At 50.4% G+C, this 20,525-nt stretch overlaps 1 protein-coding gene across 1 annotated transcript in view; it reads left to right on the top strand.

Moving 5' to 3' along the window:
- The window catches only part of DHRSX (dehydrogenase/reductase X-linked), a 274,696-nt gene that overhangs the window by 227,593 nt on the left and 26,578 nt on the right, over window positions 1-20,525 (top strand). The window contains exon 5 of the mRNA XM_025372286.1: window positions 6,681-6,888. Coding sequence (XP_025228071.1) covers window positions 6,681-6,888 — 208 coding nt within the window. The remainder of the gene's footprint in view (window positions 1-6,680; window positions 6,889-20,525) is intronic.

Genomic DNA, 20,525 nt, shown 5'->3' with positions numbered 1-20,525 from the left:
GCTGAGGCAGGAGAATCACTTGAACCCAGGAGGCAGAGGTTGCAGTGAGCCAAGATCAACCCGTTGCACTCCAGCCTGGGTGACAGATTGAGACTCTGTCTCAAAAAAATGACATACAAAATAAAATACGGATGCACTGCACTCCAGCCTGGTTGACAGAGCGGGACTCTGTCTCCAAAATAATAATAATAGTCGGGCTGGGTGCAGTGGCTCACACCCGTAGTCCCAGCACTTTGGGAGGCCGAGGCGGGAGGATCACTTGAGGTTAGAAGTTCAAGAGCAGCCTGGCCAACATGGTGAAACCCTGTCTCTACTAAAACTACAAAAGGTAGCTGCACATCGGGGCAGGCACCTGTAATCACAAGTACTTGGCTGTGGCAGGAGAATGACTTGAACCCAGGAGGCAGAGGTTGCAGTGAGCCGAGATCACACCATTGCACTCCAGTCTGGGCGACAGAGCAAGAGTCTACCTCAAAAAAAAAAAAAAAGTAATAGTAATAATAAAATAGAAATAAATGTAATTACTCTAAGCAGCTCACTAATGATGAATTACCAGCATCCAGGGCCCCTGCGCGTGCCTGGTGCGTTCCCCACGGTGCAGGAATGCGCGCACACAGCTTACCCGCCAGGCGAGCCCCTCGCACGGCTCGGATCCCTCTGGGGCACAGGTCATCACCTGCCTGCACAGCCGCACCGTCCCCTCTGCTCTTGGGAAGGATCCCTTCCCCAACAATGCTGTTGTCACCAAGAATGTGCTCAGAGCTGCAAGCCATGATCCTCAGAGAACGAGCACAGAAACAGGAAAGCAAACACTGCATGTTCTGACTTACACCTGGAACGTACACAGCGGGTTCTCATGGACACAAAGATGGGAAGAGCAGAAACTTTTGGCTGCTAGAAAGTAGGGGGAGGGAGGCAGGCAGGGGATGAAAAACCACCTGTTGGGTACCATGGCCGTTTGCTGGGTGACAGGTTCACTCACCGCCTCACCCTCAGGCTCTAATGTGTATTCCTCTATTCCGTGTGCCCCTTCCATGCCAGAAGCATCCCCAGAGCTTAGCGCCCACTTATCAGGGAGAACATGTGGTATTTGCTTTTCTGTTCTGGAGCGACTCCACGTAGGATAAGAACCTCCAGTTCTACCCAAGTCGCTGTCAAAGACACGATTCCGTTCCTTTTGACGGCTCAGCAGTATTCCATTCCATTTTCTTTATCCAGTACTCCACGGTACTTAGGTTGATTCCGTTTGTTTGCAATTGTGAGTTGTGCCGCAAGAAAGAGACAGGTGCAGGCATGGTGTTTTGTTTTGTTTTGTTTGATTGTTTAATTAATTTATTTATTTTTGAGATAGAGTCTCACTCTGTCACCGAGGCTGGAGTGCAGTGGTGCGATCTTGGCTCACTGCAACCTCCGCCTCCCAGGTTCAAGCAATTCTCCTACCTCAACCTTCCAAGCAGCTGGGGTTACAGGTATGCGCCACCATACCTGGCTAATTTTTGTATTTTTAGTAGAGATGGGGTTTTGCCATGTTGCCCAGACTGGTCTTGAACTCCTGACCTCAGGTGATCCGCCCGCCTCGGCCTCCCAAAGTGCTGGGATGACAGGCGTGAGCCATCATGCCTGGCCTGCAGGCGTCTTTTTGATATAAGGACTTCTTTTCCTTTGGGTAGATGCCCAGGAGTGCGATTGCTGGATCGAGCGAATGATCTGCTTTTAGTTCTTTGAGGAACCTCCATGCTGTTTTCTATACAGCTTGTACTAATTCACTTTTTTGGGGGGCACCGGAATGTGGGCAGCTCTGCCTGGGGGTGTCCTGTGAGGCTGCAGCTGGGGCTGACTTTATCTGAAGGCTTGACCAGGTTGGATGTCCAGGATGGCTTTCTCTGGTGGTAGGAAGCTGGTACAGCCTGTCACCTGGGCTCAGCTGGGAGGGCCAACAAGAACAGGTACCTGTGGCCTCTCCAGCGTGTCAGGGTGAAGGTGCTCAGGCTTCTTAAACCAAAGCTAGCTCCTCCCAGACTCAGCATTCCCAAGAACGAAGCAGGGGGCACGTGACCTTATTGACCCAACTTTGGAAGTCATACAGTGTTTACACCACTGTGGCAGTGTACGAAAGAATGAACAAGAAAGTTAATGAGCATGACCGAGATTCAAGGGAGGGGGCATACACTCCAGCTCCCAAAGAGACGACTGTCAAAAGAATCTTCAGGCCTGCTTTATAGCCCCCCGAAGCTGCCTTTCAAAATGATGCATGCATAAGCCAGGTGTTCACGATGAGCTCGTCTCTCCTAAGCTGGGAATTTATGACACTTCAGGCACAGATTGAGCTGTGTGTCTCCAGATCCTTCACATCAAATAAAATATGAGGAAAATGGCATTGTGAAAGATGTTTATAGTTGATCAAAATGCAAAGCTTCCCGTCCGCCCACAGCAACCTATTCTGGTGTTTTTGTTTTTTTGTTGTTTTTGTTTGTTTGTTTTTGAGACAGAGTCTCATTCGGTCGCCCAGGCTGGAGTGCAGTGGTGCGATCTCGGCTCACTGCAACCTCTGCCTCCCAGGTTCAAGTGATTCTCCTGCCTCAGCCTCCCGAGTAGCTGAGATGACAGGCACCCGCCATCGTGCCCGGTTTTTTTTTTTTTTTTTTTTTTTGTATTTTTAGTAGAGACAGGGTTTCACCATGTTGGCCAAGCTGGTCTCGAACTCCTGACCTCAAGTGATCTGCCTGCTTTGCCCTCCGAAAGTGCTGGGAGGATCACAGGCATGACCCACCAGGCCGGGCTTTTTTTCTGGATATCTCCTAAGGTGAGCTCTGACATGCTTCTCAGAGGTGTTTTGTTAGATGGGCTTTGAGGACTGTAGGAGTTGTCGAATGTTTAATACACGTGTCTTGTGATTGATTGATACTGGACCCCTCCCGGTTGGTTTATACTCCTGATGTTTTACAGGCAGAAGCGCAGGGAATAAGTTCTCCATATGCTGGAAGTTGGTTTTTTTTTTTTTTGAGAGCTAGATATTCAGGTAGGAGGGGAGAAGCCCTGCGTCTGGCTGGAAGGTGTGTGCAGGTGAGAAGCAAGGACTGCACCTGAACTGTCTGCGCATTTCTCCGAGAATTTCGGCAGGCCACAGGCCCGGAATGGCACGGCGCTCCCCCTCCCCTGCCACCATGCTCTGTGAAAGTAGGTCCAGAATTTATTCCTTCTGGTGGGCTCTGGGTCTGGCTGACTTCAGGAGTGAGGCCGCAGACCTTCACAGTGAGTGCTACAGCTCATAAAGGTAGTGCGGACCCAAAGAGGGAGCAGCGGCAGGATTTATTGTGAAGAGGGAAAGACCAAAGCTTCCAGGCCGTGGCAGGCGACCTGGGTTGCCGCTGCCCTCTCCGGTGGTCGTCTTGTAGTTCCTTATTTGGCCCCGCCCACATCCCGCTGATTGGTCCATTTTACAGAGTGCTGATTGTTCCATTTTACAGAGCGCTGATTGGTCCATTTTACAGAGCGCTGATTGGTCCATTTTACAGAGCGCTGATTGGTGCATTTTACAGAGCGCTGACTGGTCCATTTTACAGAGTGCTGATTGGTGCATTTACAATCCTTTAGCTAGAGAGAAAAGTTCTCCAAGTCCCCACTGGACCCAGGAAGTCCAGCTGGCTTCACCTCCCCAGAGCAGCAATTGACCTCCATCCACGTTTACTTTTTATTTTCCCCTTGCTGTACCCAAAGCGCTGTACTTGCACTGTGGAGGCTACAGCCAGAATAAGACGTTGGTTTTTCCTCAAGGACCTCACAGTTGTCAAGCCTCCACTGGGGCCAGGGACGTGTAAAGCCGTGGGACCCCCTGCTGCGTCTTTCGTGGGCCCTCCGTGCCATGGAGCGTCCAGTGCGGACCGTGCATCCAAAGTTTTGAAAGGCGGGTTCCAGAGGCTGTAAAACAGGCCTGCAAATTCTTTGCACACTCGTCTCTCTGGGAGCTGGAGTCCCTGCTCCGTCTCTTGAATCTCGGCTGTCCTCATTAACTGTCTTGTAATTCCTAGAATGGGGCAGCGGGGGCAACTCTGTAGGTCTTCCAAAGTTGGGTTGATAAGGCCACGTGGCTCCTGCTTGGTTCTTGGGAATGCTGAGTCTGGGAGGAGCCAGCTTTGGTTTTAAGTGTTCGTAAAATACAACTGGAAAGATTGTGTGCACAAACACAGGCATGTACACAAATGCACACACATCAGAGAATTCATAGGGAAATGGGTCCATGTACAGAGGCACAGATTCGTACGGATATTACAATACACACAAAAGCAAGCACATACACAAATGCATATACCTCAAAAAATGCATACACCTGGAGATACACCTCTACATATCCAAACACACAGAGAAATACTAGACCTGCATATATGTATAGATAGCTCCATATGAAATACACAAACACAAGCACATATACAAATGTATATGCATAGAAGATGTACACTACGCAGATGTACATATACAAATACTTAGAGAAATACTAGACCTACATATATGTAAAGATAGCACCATGTAAAATACACGCAAACACAAGCACATATACAAATGCCTATGCATAGAAAAATATGTACACATGCAGATGCAAACACATAGATATACAAATAGAGAAACAGATCTACAAATATCAGTATAGCTCCATATTGAAATACATCTTTGAACACAAACACGTGTCCATATGCAAATGGATTTGTGTGTGTGTATATTAATCATACACCTCAAATGCATTTGCAAATGCAAATGTGTTCACAAATGCAAAAACTGGGATTCCACAGATCAATCACAGTGCATGTTCATGCACGCAATACATGTAGACGTTCCAATGTACAAATAATGACAAACGTGTGTATGTAGGTATATGAGCATATGCAAATACTTGCGATCATACAATTCCAAATAGAAGCATGTAATATATACATACACTATATGCAGATACACATGCAAAGATGTAAATGTGTATGTACCTGTATACACATGGGAATAAATGTGGACACATGCAAACTCATATGCACATGTGCATACAACGTATGTAAAATAAAATGCGCACAAATGTATAGGCATTTGAAAATTCACATCTGCATGTAAAGACGTGAACACATATATGTATATGCTAACATCTCTATATGTATATATCTTTGAATTGTGCATATATGCAGTTATATACCCAAGTGTATACCTATATAAACACATACACAAATACATATGCATATATATGTATATGAATATATGTGCCTGTATTTGCATGTACAGTTTACGTGTAGATACACACAGAATTCCAGGTACATATATAACGCGCCTGTGTATACACATCTACATTATCCATGTACGTATAAATACATATACACATTGGCATTAATACCCAAGCGAGCTGGTCTGCTCTAAGTACAAGACAGTATAGCTCGTGTGTGTTTCTAGGACAAGTGACGTTTGAGGTCAGGCCCCCACAGCAAGGACTTGGGAGCAGGCACTCAGCTGGGCTTGGCCTGACAGGGGTGGGGTTGTTCTGTGCCTGGGAGATAGAACGTGTCAAGCACGGAACCTGCAGTGATCGTGATGTTTATAGACTCGTGACCGACAGGGCTGCCCTGTGGTCTAGGGGTGAGGACAGGCCATGTTTATACTGAGGTCAGCATTTCTCAAAGGACATCTGAGCAATTTGTTTGTGGGACACTCAGTGAAGAGGGGGTGCCATAGCAGCTATTCTTGTCCAGAATTCTTTTGTGGGGGGCCCAGGAAGGGAGACAGGATCTCTGTTGCCCAGGCTGGGGTGCAATGGCACTATCTCAGCTCACTGCAACCTCCGCCTTTTGGCCTCAAGCAATCCTCCCGCCTCAGCCTCCCCAAGTAGCTGGGACTCCAGGCACGCACCACCACACCCAGCTAATTTTTTTTATTTTTGGTAAAGATAGGGTTTCACTGCGGTGCCCAGGCTGATCTCAAACTCCTGACCTCAAGCGATCTGCCCTACTCACCTACCCAAAGACTGGGATTCCATGTACGAGCCACCGCATCCGGCCACCCAGAATAATTAATTGTCCAGGGGACCCCCTTTGGTGACTTGGAAGATTCTCACTCTCTTGTGTGTGTTGCTGTGTTATCATTATGGTTATTATTTTTCTTTTTTTCTTTTTTTTGAGACAGAGTCTCGCTCTGTCGCCAGGCTAGAGTGCAGTGGCGTGATCTCTGCTCACTGTAACCTCCACCTACCGGGTTCAAGCCATTCTCCTGCCTCAGCCTCTCAAGTAGCTGGGATTACAGGCACTTGCCACGATGCTTGGCTAATTTTGTATTTTTTTTGGTAGAGACGGGGTTTCACCATGTTGGCCAGGATGGTCTTGAACTCCTGACCTCAGGTGATCCGCCCGCCTCGGCCTCCCAAAGTGCTGGGATGACAGGCATGAGCCACCGCACCCCGCTTGTGGTTATTTTTGAAGTCAAGGCACAGAGGTGCAGAGACAGAAGGCAGGAAGGGACTTCAGTGATCTTCTAGAATCTTCCCCACCACACCTAAAGCAGGAGACAGAGACCCGGGAGGAAGACATGGCCGCCAGCTCTGCACCCCACCCTACCCTCCAATGCCCTGGGCCACTTGCACATCCCAGGAGTCCGTTTGTGAGATTTCTCCACTGTCTTCCCCAATCTAACTCCTTCTGATATTCTCTTTTGTCCAGCTGGGGTGATGATGGTCCCTCAGAGGAAAACCAGAGATGGATTCGAAGAACATTTTGGCCTGAACTACCTGGGGCACTTCCTGCTGACCAACCTTCTCCTGGATACGCTGAGAGAGTCCGGGTCCCCTGGCCACAGTGCGAGGGTGGTCACTGTCTCCTCCGCCACCCATTACGTCGCTGAGCTGAACATGGACGACCTTCAGAGCAGGTGGGTGCACCCTGTGAATAATCATAACAGCATCCCAGGTGGGTTAAAGGTTACTCATCTCCCTCTGTCTGTGGGGCGTGGTGCGCCCTGCGTCTGCTGGACACTGGTGCTCTGGGGACAGTGCTCCCTGCGTCTGCTGGACACTGGTGCTCTGGGGACAGTGCTCCCTGCGTCTGCTGTGCACTGGTGCTCTGGGAGCGTGGACAGTGCTGCCTGCGTCTGCTGGACACTGGTGCTCTGGGAGCGGGGACAGTACTCCCTGCGTCTGGTGGACACTGGTGCTCTGGGGACAGTGCTCCCTGTGTCTACTGGGCACTGGTGCTCTGGGGACAGTGCTCCCTGCGTCTGCTGTGCACTGGTGCTCTGGGAGCGTGGACAGTGCTCCCTGCATCTGCTGGACACTGGTGCTCTGGGAGCGGGGACAGTACTCCCTGCGTCTGGTGGACACTGGTGCTCTGGGGACAGTGCTCCCTGTGTCTACTGGGCACTGGTGCTCTGGGGACAGTGCTCCCTGCGTCTGCTGTGCACTGGTGCTCTGGGAGCGTGGACAGTGCTCCCTGCATCTGCTGGACACTGGTGCTCTGGGAGCGGGGACAGTGCTCCCTGCGTCTGCTGGACACTGGTGCTCTGGGGACAGTGCTCCCTGCGTCTGCTGTGCACTGGTGCTCTGGGAGCGTGGACAGTGCTGCCTGCGTCTGCTGGACACTGGTGCTCTGGGAGCGGGGACAGTGCTCCCTGCGTCTGGTGGACACTGGTGCTCTGGGGACAGTGCTCCCTGCGTCTGCTGAGCACTGGTGATCTGGGGACAGTGCTCTCTGCGTCTGGTGGACACTGGTGATCTGGGGACAGTGCTCCCTGTGTTGGCTGAGCACTGATGCTCCCTGCATCTGCTGGGCACAGGTGCTCTGGCTACGGTGCTCCCTGGAGTCTGCTAGGCACGGGTGCTGTGGGCACAGCGCCCCCTGCATTTGCTGCACACTGGTGTTCAGGGCACAGCGCTCCCTGCGTCTGCTGGGCGTGGGTGCTCTGGGAACAGTGCTCCCTGCATCTCCTGAGCATCGTGCTCTGGGTACAGTGCTCCTTGTATCTGCTGGGCACAGGTGCTCTGGGCACAGTGCTCTCTGTGTCTGCTGGGCACTGATGCTCTGGGCACGGTACTCCCTGCATCTACTGGGCACTGGGGCTCTGGGGCCAGTGCTCCCTGAATCTGCTGGGCACAGGTGCTCTGGGCATGGTGCTCTCTGCATCTGCTGGGACACAGGTGCTCTGAGTACACTCCTCCCTGTGTCTGCTGGGCACTGGGGCTCTGGACGCAGTACTCTCTGCATCTGCTGGACACAGGTGCTCTGGAAATGGTGCTCCCTGCATCTGCTGGGCACTGGGGCTCTGGGCGCAGTGCTCTGGGATACGTACATCCCCAGCCATTTGCTGTCCTTGGTAGACTTAGCAATGTGCCATGGTATTGTTATTTTAGTTTTTAGAAGGGACAAGAAACACAGAGGTCAGACATAGAAAAGGATAACAGATATATTTAAACCTTCCATTGTGCCCCCCATGGGAATGTCAGGCACTACATCTGCAGGCGGCATTGGTGTGGACTCCTGTTGAGACACGCAGTGTACTGTCTGTCCATCAACAGGTCTGTCTTGTGAATTTCTCCTAACCCCGCCCGAGCGCGGTGGCTCACACCTGTAATCCCAGCAGTTTGGGAGGCTGAGGCGGGTGGATCACCTGAGGTCAGGAGACCAGCCTGGCCAACATGGTAAAACCCTGTTTCTGCTAAAAATACAAAATTAGCCAGGTGTGGTGGCAGGCGCCTGTAATCCCAGCTACTTGGGAGGCTGAGGAAGGAGAATCGCTTGAACTCGGGAGGCGGAGGTTGTGGTGAGCCAAGATTGGGGCACTGCACTCCAGCCTGACCCACAGCAGCAAAACTCCATCTCAAAAAAAAAAAAAAAAAAAGAAAAAAAGATTCCATAGTCTGGGTGGATTATAAACAACACACATTTATGTTTCATGGTTCTGGAGGCTGGAAGTCCAAGATCAAAGTGTGCCAGGGTCTGGCGAGAGCCCAGTTCCTGGTTCACAGGTGGCACCTTCTCACTGTGTCGTCAGGCAGCGGAAGGAGCGAACTGATTCCTTTCTTGAGTCTCCACCATCGTGACCTCATCACCTCCGAAGGGCCTCACCTCCTAACACCATCTCACTGGGGATGACGATTTCCATGTAGGAATTTGGAGACGGAGACGGTCAGAGCACCCAGTAGGACTTGCCTTTGAATTTCTCTGCAGCCCAAAGGTCACAAAGTGTTAACGCCACAGTCGGAAAGACCTGGCTGCTTGGCCATGCCAGCATCAGATTTTGGGGCCAGCCTCTGGAATGTACAGCGGGGTGGGCGCCCTCCCCATCCCCCGGCCCTGGAGTACCCTCAGGACTGCGAGGAGGTGAGCCCAGGGCCACAGGCCCTGCCGGCTCCTAACAGTTTTCATTTCCCTGCACAGTGAGGGGCAGGATGGAAGGAAGGGAGGGCCGTGGGGGCCTCCTAGGATACCTTGGCCCATCTGTTTTGTCAGATTGAGCTCTTGCGCCTGTGAGCCTCTCTGCTGAAGGGTGTCGGATGAGGGAGACGGCCTCGATGGGATCCTGCATAAAGTGTGAACCCTGCCGGTCGTGGGAGGGAAGAAGCGTGGCTGGCCAGAACTTTGTCCTCTCTGGGCAGCTGAGGAAGCCCCGGGCTGTGCAGGGAAGGGCAGGTGAGAGGGTGGCATGGAGAGCAGGGCCTGTGGCCAGGAGGGGCTGCTTCTCCTTCCTAGTGCTCTGAAGAAGCAAGGGCATGTGCGTGTGCCCGTGTGTACAGGTGAGATGTGCGTGCCCGTGTGCGCAGGTGAAGTGTGTGTGCCCGTGTGTACAGGTCAGGTGTGTGTACCCCTGTGTACAGGTGAGGTGCGCATGCCCATGTGCACAGGTGAGGTGTGTGTGCCCGTGTGTACAGGTGAGGTGTGTGTGCCCGTGTGCACAGGTGAAGTGTGTGTGCCCGTGTATACAGGTCAGGTGTGTGTACTCCTGTGTACAGGTGAGGTGCGCATGCCCGTGTGTACAGGTCAGGGTTGTGTACCCCGTGTGTACAGGTGAGCTGCGCATGCCCGTGTGTACAGGTGAGGTGTGTGTGCCCGTGTGCACAGGTGAAGTGTGTGGCCCGTGTGTACAGGTCAGGTGTGTGTACTCCTGTGTACAGGTGAGGTGCACATGCCCGTGTGTACAGGTGAAGTGTGTGTGTGCCCGTGGGCACAGATGAGGTGTGTGTACCCCTGTGCACAGGTGAGGTATGTACCAATATGCACAGGTGAGGTGCGTTCATGCCCGTGTGCACAGGTGAGGTGTGTGTGCCCATGTACACAGGTGAGGTGAGTGTGTGCCAGTGTGCACAAGTAAGGTGTGTGTGTGCCCGTGTACACAGGTAAGGTCTGTGTGCACAAGTGAGCTGTGTGCCGGTGTGCACAGGTGAGGTGCATGCCAGTGTGCACAGATAAGGTGCACGAGTGCCCGTGTGCATAGGTGAGTCGTGTGCGTGCCCGTGTGCACAGGTGAGGTGTGTGTGCTGGCTGGGACGTTTCCTGTTTTCACACCTATGCGTGACAGCACCCAGAGGAAGAAATGCGTGTTTCTCAGGCTTCTTCTCAGCTCAGGACTCTCTGTAGGACTGTGTAGCCCTCCCGCCTCGGGCTCCATGCTGAAGGATTGGCCTGGAACCCACTGGCAAGAACAGCCCTGCCGTGACCGGCTGCCCGAACCCCAGGCCTCAGGCTGGGCTGGGCACGTTGGGGGCCAGGCTTCTGTGACACCCACTTGGGGCTCCACTTCTGTGTGTGGTGCCTGCCGTACAGGAGGGCCTGGCAGAAGGGAGGAGGGAACGAGGAGTCTTGGCACAGCCAGCAGCACTTGCTGCAGACGTGACTCACTGAGCAAGGCGAGGCATGGGATGGAGAACCTGGGAAATGTGACCTCCTTGGCAGGTGTTGCTGCTCACCAAAGACACCCTTCCTCGTACAGCACTGGCAGAGGGCCGCCCGTCTGTTATTCTGAGAGCGCACTTTGAGGTTGATAGTGTTTATCAAAGCAATCTCTGTTTTATTCATTTTTTTTTTGAGATGGAGTCTCACTCTGTCCCCCAGGCTGGAGTGCCGTGGTGCGACCTCGGCTCACTGCAACCTCCACCTCCCGGGTTCAAGTGATTGTCCTGCCTCAGCCTCCAAAGTAGTTGGGACTACAGGCGCGCACCTACCACGTCCGCTTAATTTTTGTATTTTTAGTAGACGCAGGATTTCGCGACGTTGGCCAGGCTGGTCTCGAACTCCTGACCTCAGGAGCCTCCCGTGTCGGCCTCCCAAAGTGCGTGGATTACAGGCGTGAGCCACCGTGCCCGGCCATGATCTGTATTTTAAATAATGAAGATAAGCAGATCACATCCACAACAACCCCACCCCACAGAAATGACAGCTACTTCCTAAACGATTTAGATGCTACAAAGCAGATTCATGCAGAGTTAGTACGAATTGAGCCTCATTATCACCTAAGAAAGCTGAGGAAGCATATATCACCAAGTGCAATTAACAAGAGAGTTTTCATTCCTATAAAAACACCTAGATATTAAAGAAAAACTGGGATGCTAGTGCTCATAGGCCGTTCACTCTTATTTTATTTTATTTTTGGAAAGAGACAAGTCTCACTCTGTTGCGCAGGCTGGAGTGCAGTGGTGCCATCTCGGCTCCCTGCAGCCTCTGCCTCCCGGGTTCCAATGATTCTCCCACCTCAGCCTCCCGAGTAGCTGGGATCACAGGCACGCACCACCACACCCAGCTGATTTTTGTGTTTTTAGTAGAAACGGGGCTTCACCATGTTGGCCAGGCTGGAATCACATTCCTGACCTCAAGTGATCTGCCTGCCTTGGCCTCCCAAATGCTGGGATTATAGGCATGAGCCACTGCACCTGACCGCCATTAACTCTTATCTGAACAGTTATGTCCACATCCTAACTCCACATACTATAACTGGGACCTAATTTAGAAATAGGGTCTTTGTAGATGGAATTAAGTGAACATGAGATCATTACGATGGACCTTAATCCAATATGATGGGTGGCCTTACAAGAAGTAGAAAATGGCCGGGCGCAGTGACTCACGCCTGTCATCCCAGCACTTTGGGAGGCCAAGGTAGGCAGATCACCTAAGGTCAGGAGTTCCAGACCAGCCTGACCAATTTGATGAAACCCCGTCTCTACTAAAAAATACAAAAAATTAGCTGGGCGTGGTGGTACGCGCCTGTAATCCCAGCTACTCGGGAGGCTAAGGCAGGAGAATTGCTTGAACCCAGAAGGTGGAGGTTGTGGTGAGCTGAGACCACGCCATTGCACTCCAGCCTGGGCAACAAGAGTGAAACTCTGTCTCAAAAAAAAAAAAAAAAGAAGTAAAATTTGGAGGCAGAGATACAGAGAAGGCCACATGGAGATGGAGGCAGAGACTGGAGTGATGCAGTCACAAACCCAGGGATGTCTGGAGCCCCCAGGGGCTGGGAGAGGCAGGAAGGATCGTCCCCTCCACCCTCACAGATACCCTAGAGTAACATTCAATCAAAGATCTAGGCGCCCCAGGATCCAGTCAAGTTAACACGTAATGTTAACTATTCCGACCCCATTCTACATATAAGAAGGGCCGTAAATGCAATGGCAGGTGCCCTTGTAAGACATAGAAGAGGCAACACAGACACAGAGGAGAAGGCCACGTGGAGACAGAGGCAGAGACTGGAGTGATGCGGCCACAAGGCCAGGGACACCTGGAGCCCCTGGGAGCTGGGAGAGGCAGGAAGGATCCTCCCCTAGAAGACCGTCCAGAGAGAGCACGACCGTGTCCCCTCCTGAATTTCAGACTTCTGTCTCCAGAAGCCATCGATTCACTGCAGGAATTTCTGTGACTTGGAACCATCCAGTCTGTGCTCCTGGGCTTGCAGATGTCATCATCGCCCTGTGTCCTCCCTTGGTTGTCCCGCTGTATGTGTCTTGTTTAGACAGTGTGCCAGGAAAGGAATACAGATTGCAAAGCAGATCAAGGAACTTCAGAGTCAAAGGCCTTGAGACCCAAGCCAGCTCAGAGCCGGCTCTACCATTTTTTATTGGTTTATTTTCGTTTACTTTAGTTTAGTTTAGTTTTTTGAGACGGAGTCTTGCTCTGTCGCCCAGGCTGGAGTGCAGTGGTGTGATCTCGGCTCACTGCAACCTCCGCCTCCCGGGTTCAAGCGATTTTCCTGCCTCAGCCTCCTGAGTAGCTGGGACTACAGGGACGTGTCGCCACGCCTGGCTAATTTTTATATTTTTAGTAGAGACGGGGATTCATCATGTTGGCCAGGATGGTCTCCATCTCCTGAACTCGTGATCCGCCCGCCTCGGCCTCTCAAAGTGCTGGGATGACAGGCCTGAGCCACCGCGCCCAGCCAGTTCCCCCTAGTTTTTTTGAGATGTACAATTCAACCCCCACTGCTTTTCTTTTCCTGTTCTCCTCCTTTGCTTCAGCAGTTTGATTATGGAAAATGAATATTGATGACAGGCGTTCACCTGAGCCATGGTTCATTTCTGCTTGATGACTCTGCAGAGGACAGTGACAGTGCTAACAGATGCCGTCTCTGAGCTTTCTGGAAACTTCGTTGTTGATGGCACTGACTCTTTCCAAATATGCCCCTTTTTCATAATTCGTACCTTCGGACTGACCTCTTAAAGGAGAGAACATTGCTTTGCTGGGGCTGCCGTAATAAAATACCACGGACCCAGTGGCTTAAACAGCAGACATTGATTCTCCCACAGTTCTGGAGGCTGGAGGCCCCAGATCAAGGTGTGGGTGGGGCTGACTCCTCCTGAGGCCTCTCTCCTTGGGTCGTGGACACCGTCTTCTCCCTGTGTCCTCACAGGGTCAACCCTCTGTGTGTGTCTGTGTCCTCATCTCCTTTTCTTATGAGGTGTCTCAGTCCATTTCAGGCTGCTATCACAGAATACCATAGACTGGGTGACTTATAAACAACAGACTTTGATTCTTCTACAGTCCTGGAGGCTGGAGGTCTGAGATGAGTGTATGGGCAGGGCTGGTTCCTCCTGAGGCCTCTCTCCTGGGCTTGGAGACGCCGTCTTCTCCCTGTGTCCTCACAGGCTCATCCCTCTGTGTGTGTCTGTGTCCTCATCTCCTCCTCTTATGAGATATCAGTCTATTTCAGGCTGCTGTCACAGAATACCATAGACTGGGTGGCTTAGAAACAACAGACATCGATTCTCCCACAGTCCTGGAGGCTGGACGTCTGAGACCCAGGTGTGGGCAGGGCTGGTTCCTCCTGAGGCCTCTCTCCTGGGCTTGCAGATGTCATCATCGCCCTGTGTCCTCCTTTGGTTGTCCCTCTGTATGTGTCTGTATCCTCATCTCCTCTTCTTATAAGGACCTCAGTCCTATTGGATCAGGACCCACCCTATGACCTCATTTTACCTGAGTCACCTCTTTAAAGACTCCATCTGCGGCCAGGTGCAGTGGCTCACGCCTGTAATCCCAGCACTTTGGGAGGCTGAGGCGGGAGGATTACCTGAGGTCAGGAGGTCAAGACCAGCCTGGAGAACATGGTGAAACCCTGCCTTCACTTAAGAAAATACAAAATTAGCCAAGTGTCGTAGCAGGCGCCTGTCATCCCAGCTACTCGGGAGGCTGGGGCAGGAGAATCGCATGAACCTGGGAGGCGGAGGTTGCAGTGAGCCAAGATCATGCCACTGCACTCCAGCCTGGTGACAGAGCGAGACTCCGTCTCAAATAAAATAAAATAAAGTAAAATACATGGTGGGTGAGGCCACAGTAGAAAGAACAATGATTCTTTCTGCATCCATGAGGACGCCCCTGTGATAGAAACCCTGCTACGTGCTGTGAATTTCAAACACTGAAGTCAGTCGTTGCTGGCCATTCAGCGAGACCACGTGGCCGAAGCACACTTTATTTTTTGACATGCTTATCAATTGTGCGTAGTGACAAGCTGTCAATAGCTTTGGATAGGTGCATTGAACCGGTCACCTTGCTCATTTCGTAGAAGTTGGTGGCTTCATGTTCAAGAAGTAACATGCCCCAAGTTGAGTTGACGTTTGCCAGGGTACGGGCTGGAGTTATGGAACACAATCAGGTGCCCAGCGCTCAAGAGCCAATGTGTTTGTGATTGATCCCAGATGTTGGTGATTGATACCAGACATTCAATCTGAACTGTAACTCGTGTCACCCGAAGACCATAGTGGCTGCCACCAGGGTACCACAGTGAATGGCCTGGGTGAGCAAACCCAGACATGATGTTCCGAAGAGTGGCCGGGACTCCTTCGGTGGAATGTGTCCTTCTGGATCTTTCTTCTCAATAGCTTGTGTGTGGGAGGAAATATAGACAGACACTCAGCAAACTAACACAAGAACAGAAAACCAAGCACCGCCCATTCTCACTCATAAGTGGGAGTTGAACAATGAGAACCTGTAGGACACAGGGAGGGGAACGTCACACACCGGGGCCTGTCAGGAGTTGGGGAGTAGGGCCCGGAGAGCATTAGGAGAAATGCCTAATGTAGATCATGGGTTGATGGATGCAGCAAACCACCATGGCACGTGTATACCTATAGAACAAACCTGCACATTCTGCACATGTGCCCCAGAACTTAAAGTATAATAAAAATAAAAAGTGGAAACAGCAACACCACACACACACACACACACAAAACCATAGGAAGCTAACAAAAGTGATCAAGTCAGGAACCAGCAGGTGTGGTCAGATGAATCCTAGACTAGAGGCTCAGAAACCATGAGTATGAGATGCCATTTCCTAGCTCTCTCCTAGCTGCATTCTCGGGGCAGAGCTGGGCTCGGTGCCTGAGCAGAGATTGGGTGATGCAGCCATAAACCACGGGATGCCTAGAAACACCAGAATCTGCAAGAGGCAGCAAGGATCCTTCCCGAGAGCCTGCAGAGGCAGCGCGGCCCTGCAGATGCTTTGGTTTCACCGAGTTCTGTCCGGAACATCGGTGTGGATTCTCTGAGCCACACTAGGACCAGCCACTGTGGATTCTCTGAGTTGTACTAAGGGCAGACACGTGGATTCTCTGAGCCACACTAGGGTCAGCCACATGGATTCTCTGAGCCACACTGGAACCAGCCACCATGGATTCCCTGAGCCACACTAAAACCAGCCACGTGGATTCCCTGAGCCACACTAAAACCAGCCACGTGGATTCTGAGCCATACTAGGGCCAGCCACGTGGATTCTCTGAATCACACTAAGGGCAGCCAAATGGATTCTCTGAGCCACAGTAGGGTCAGCCACATGGATTCTCTCAGCCACATGGATTTCCTGAGCCACACTAGAACCAGCCACGTGGATTCTGAGCCACACTAGGACCAGCCACAAGGGTTCTCTGAGTCACACTAGGACCAGGCATATGATTTCTGTGAGTCACACTAGGACTAGCCACGAGAGTTCTCTGAGCCACATTAGGACCAGCCACGTGGTTTCTCTCAGCCACAGTAGGACCAGCGACGAGGGTTCTCTGAGCCACACCAGGACCAGCCACATGCGTTCTCTGAGCCATGCTAGGGCCAGCCATACAGAAGCTTTGGGATTTTGGGACCTCTGCCATGAGTAATGGCGTAAGATCTCTAGGGAGCGAGGGGGTTACTTCACTTCCTTACTTTCATGGGTTTTCTCCCTTTACATCTTAGCACGTAAAATGTGTGCAGGACCGGGCACGCCAAGTCTTTACTACTGTGAATAGTGCCACAATAAACATATGTGTACATGTGTCTTTATAGTAGAATGTATAACCCCATCAAAAAGTGGGCAGATGCAAATCAAAACCACAGTGAGATACCATCTCACGCCAGTTAGAATGGCCATCATTAAAAACTCAGGAAACAGGCCGGGCGCGGCGGCTCACGCCTGGAATCCCAGCACTTTGGGAGGCTGAGGCGGGTGGATCAGGAGGTCAGGAGATCAAGACCATCCTGGCTAGCATGGTGAAACCCCGTCTTTACTAAAAATACAAAAAACTAGCCGGGTGAGGTGACGGGTGCCTGTAGTCCCAGCTACTCGGGAGGCTGAGGCAGGAGAGGGGCGTGAACCCGGGAGGCGGAGCTTGCAGTGAGCTGAGATCGTGCCACTGCACTCCAGCCTGAGCGACAGAGCGAGACTCCGTCTCAAAAAAAAAAAAAAAGATCAGGGAACAACAGGTGCTGGAGAGGATGTGGAGAAATAGGAACACTTTTACACTGTTGGTGGGAGTGTAATCTAGTTCGACCATTGCGGAAGACAGTGTAGCACTTCCTCAAGGATCTAGAACTATTCATTGATACTTTGCTATTTTTTTCTTGTATATAGGAATATGTTGAAAGATAGATAAATATAACCAAGTGTAAAAGTATGCAAAAGAGGATGTATAATGTGTGCATACATACTTCCATATATATATTTTTTGAGACGGGATGTCTGTGATACAATTAAAGGGTTGCTGGCCAGGTGTGGTGGCTCACACCTGTAATCCCAGCACTTTGGGAGGCTGAGGCAGGCTGATCACCTGAGGTACACAATCCACCCAGTCTGTGGTATTCTGTGATAGCAGCCTGACATGGACTGAGACACCTCATAAGAAGAGGGGACAAGGACAGACACCCATCGCCCAGACTGGAGTTCAGTGGCACCATCTCAGCTCACTGCAACCTCCACCTCCCGGGTTTAAGTGATTCTCTTGCCTCAGCCACCTGAGTAGCTGGGATAACAGGCGTCCGCTACCACACCTGGCTAATTTTTGTATTTTTAGCAAAGAGATGGAGTTTTGCTGTGTTGCCTAGACTGGTCTTGAACTCCTGACCTCAGATGCTCCACCTACCTCAGCCTCCCAAAGTGCTGGGATTACCAGGTATGAGCCACCGCACCCAGCCAGAGGCTTTTATTTCCTACAACAAAAATGTTTACAATATCACACAACATCTTGATGGTTACAGAGACAGATAATTGTCATGAAACTAGGAATGATTGTCAGGAAACAATCTCACGCCAAAAGTAGGGATAACTACTTTCTTTATTTGAGTCTTCTTCTAGGAGACCAAATAACAAGCCTTTAACTGTTTTTTGTTTGTTTTTGTTTTTGTTCTTGTTTTTTTTTTTTTTTTTTGAGATGGAGTCTTGCTCTGTCACCCAGGCTGGACTGGAGTGCAGTGGCATGATCTTGGCCCACTGCAACGTCCGCCTCCCGGGTTCAAGCAATTCTCCTGCTTCAGCCTCCCAAGTAGCTGAGATGTTAGGCACGTGCCACCATGCCTGGCTAATTTTAGTATCTTGTTGCACAGACTAGAGTGCAGTAGTAGGATCTCAGCTGACTGCAACCTCCACCTCCCGGTTTCAAGCAATTCTCCTGCCTCAGCCTCCCCAGTAGTTGGGATTATAGGTATGTGCCACCACGCCAGGCTAACTTGTTGTTTTGTATTTTCAGTAGAGACGGAGTTTCACCATGTTGGCCAGGCTGGTCTTGAACTCCTGACCTCAAGTGATCCACCTGCCTCAGCCTCCCAAAGTGCTGGGATTACAGCTGTGAGCCACTGTGCCTGGCCAACAAGGCTTCCTTTAATTCTTTTTGTTTAATGTTTACCAAAAGGGATGACACAGTTGAAAAGCGGCTTTTACACGACTCTTTCCTAGACCAGAAAAATCAGTATCAGCAGGGATCTTGTTTGAAATGCAGATGCTTGGGCTGGGCACGGTGGCTCACACCTGTCATCCCAGCACTTTGGGAGGCCGAGGCGGGTGGATCACCTGAGGTCGGGAGTTTGAGACCAGCCTGGCCAACACGGTGAAACCCCGTCTCTACTAAAATTACAAAAATACAAAAATTAACTAAAATTTTGTAACTAAAATTACAAAATATTTGTAACTAAAATTACAAAAATACAAAAAATAAATTTTTGTAAAAATACAAAAATTAGCCAGGCGTGGTGGCACACACGTGTAATCCCAGCTACTCAGGAAGCTGAGGCAGGAGAATTGCTTCAACTGGGACTCAAAAGGCAGAGGTTGCAGTGAGCCAAGATCCTGCCACTGCACTCCAGCCTGGGCTACAAAGCAAGATTCTATCTCAAAAAAAGAAAAAAGAAAAGAAAATGCAGATGCTCACGTTCTCAGATCATCCTCCAGATCTGCTAAGCCCAAATTTTGGAGAGCAGGGGTTGGCGAGCAGACGGTCTTTGGGGAATTCTGATGCATGCTAAAATGTGAGAACCACTTGAATTTAAAATACACCGCCTTTTTTTTTTTTTTTTTTTTGGTATGAAAGATGTGATTCTTGGCTTTCGCCTGATATAATTATTGCCAGTAATTAGTGTTAATTGCCAAGATTGATTTACTGGCTTGGAAAATTAGTGTTCTTGTAAAGGAATAAATCACAGCGTTGTAATGTATTCCAAAAATCCAAGAGAGTTTTTACACATGAGAGAGCCCGTCTCCTCAACTTGGCTGTACCGAATCATCCCCGTGGTGAAATAAATTTCAGTGGAAAGCACTTTGGGACGCTGAGGCGGGTGGATCACCTGAGGTCAGGAGTTCGAGACCAGCCTGGTCAACATGGCAAAACCCCGTCTCTACTAAAATTACAAAAATTAGCCAGGCATGGTGGCACATGCCTGTAATCTCAGCTACTTGGGAGGCTGAAGCAGGAGAATTGCTTGAACCAGGGAGGCGGAAGTTGCAGTGAACCAAGATCATGCTATTGCACTCCAGCCTGGGCGACAGAGCAAGACTCCATCGCAAAAAAAAAAAAAAAAAAAAAAAAAAGGCAGGCACAATGGTTCACACCGGTAATCCCAGCACTCTGGGAGGCCGAAGGGGGCAGATCACGAAGTCAGGAGATCAAGACAAACCTGGCCAACATGGTGAAACCCTGTCTCTACTAAAAATACACAAATTAGCTGAGCATGGTTGTGCACACCTGTAGTCCCAGCCACTCAGGAGACTGAGGCAGGAGAATCACTTGAACCCGATCACTGCACTCCAGCCTGGTGACAGAGCGAGACTCCGTCTCAAAAAGAAAAGAGACTTGTCTTTGTTCACAGTATTTTCTGAGTTGCTGGTGGGCGGCTTGTTATCAAGGATATTAAATGTAGGTGATAGTTATGAAGACTATTAAAGGTAGATATCCTACAAAGAGTGTAATGGAGTTGTTTGTACTGTCAAAGGGAAAATTCAATTTAGACATGAAGGATTGTTATAATACTTACAAGTGCGTTGGATGCCACCCGTACTTGCTCATTAAAACAGGGATTATCATCAGGTTTAATGAGCAATGGAAAAATAGCTCCAGTCAACTAGGTTATGAGCAGTTGATTGAGTTTCTGTAATTGCATTGGCCATTTCATTACGCATGGATGTCCTGCAACTGAAATATGTTGCAATACATAGGCAGTCAACATTAAAAAAAAACAGAAAACCTCCATCATCTTTGCTTCTGCACAAGTACCTGTGAAAGTGGATAAATAATCAATGCAAAAACTGCCTGTTGATCCGTATAAAAGGACACCGCCTACCGAGACTGGCTGTTGGGGCACCGA

This window comes from Theropithecus gelada, chromosome X, assembly GCF_003255815.1.
Source record: "Theropithecus gelada isolate Dixy chromosome X, Tgel_1.0, whole genome shotgun sequence".
NCBI classification, from domain to species: Eukaryota; Metazoa; Chordata; class Mammalia; order Primates; family Cercopithecidae; genus Theropithecus; species Theropithecus gelada.
This window is presented reverse-complemented; position numbering and strand designations above follow the sequence as displayed.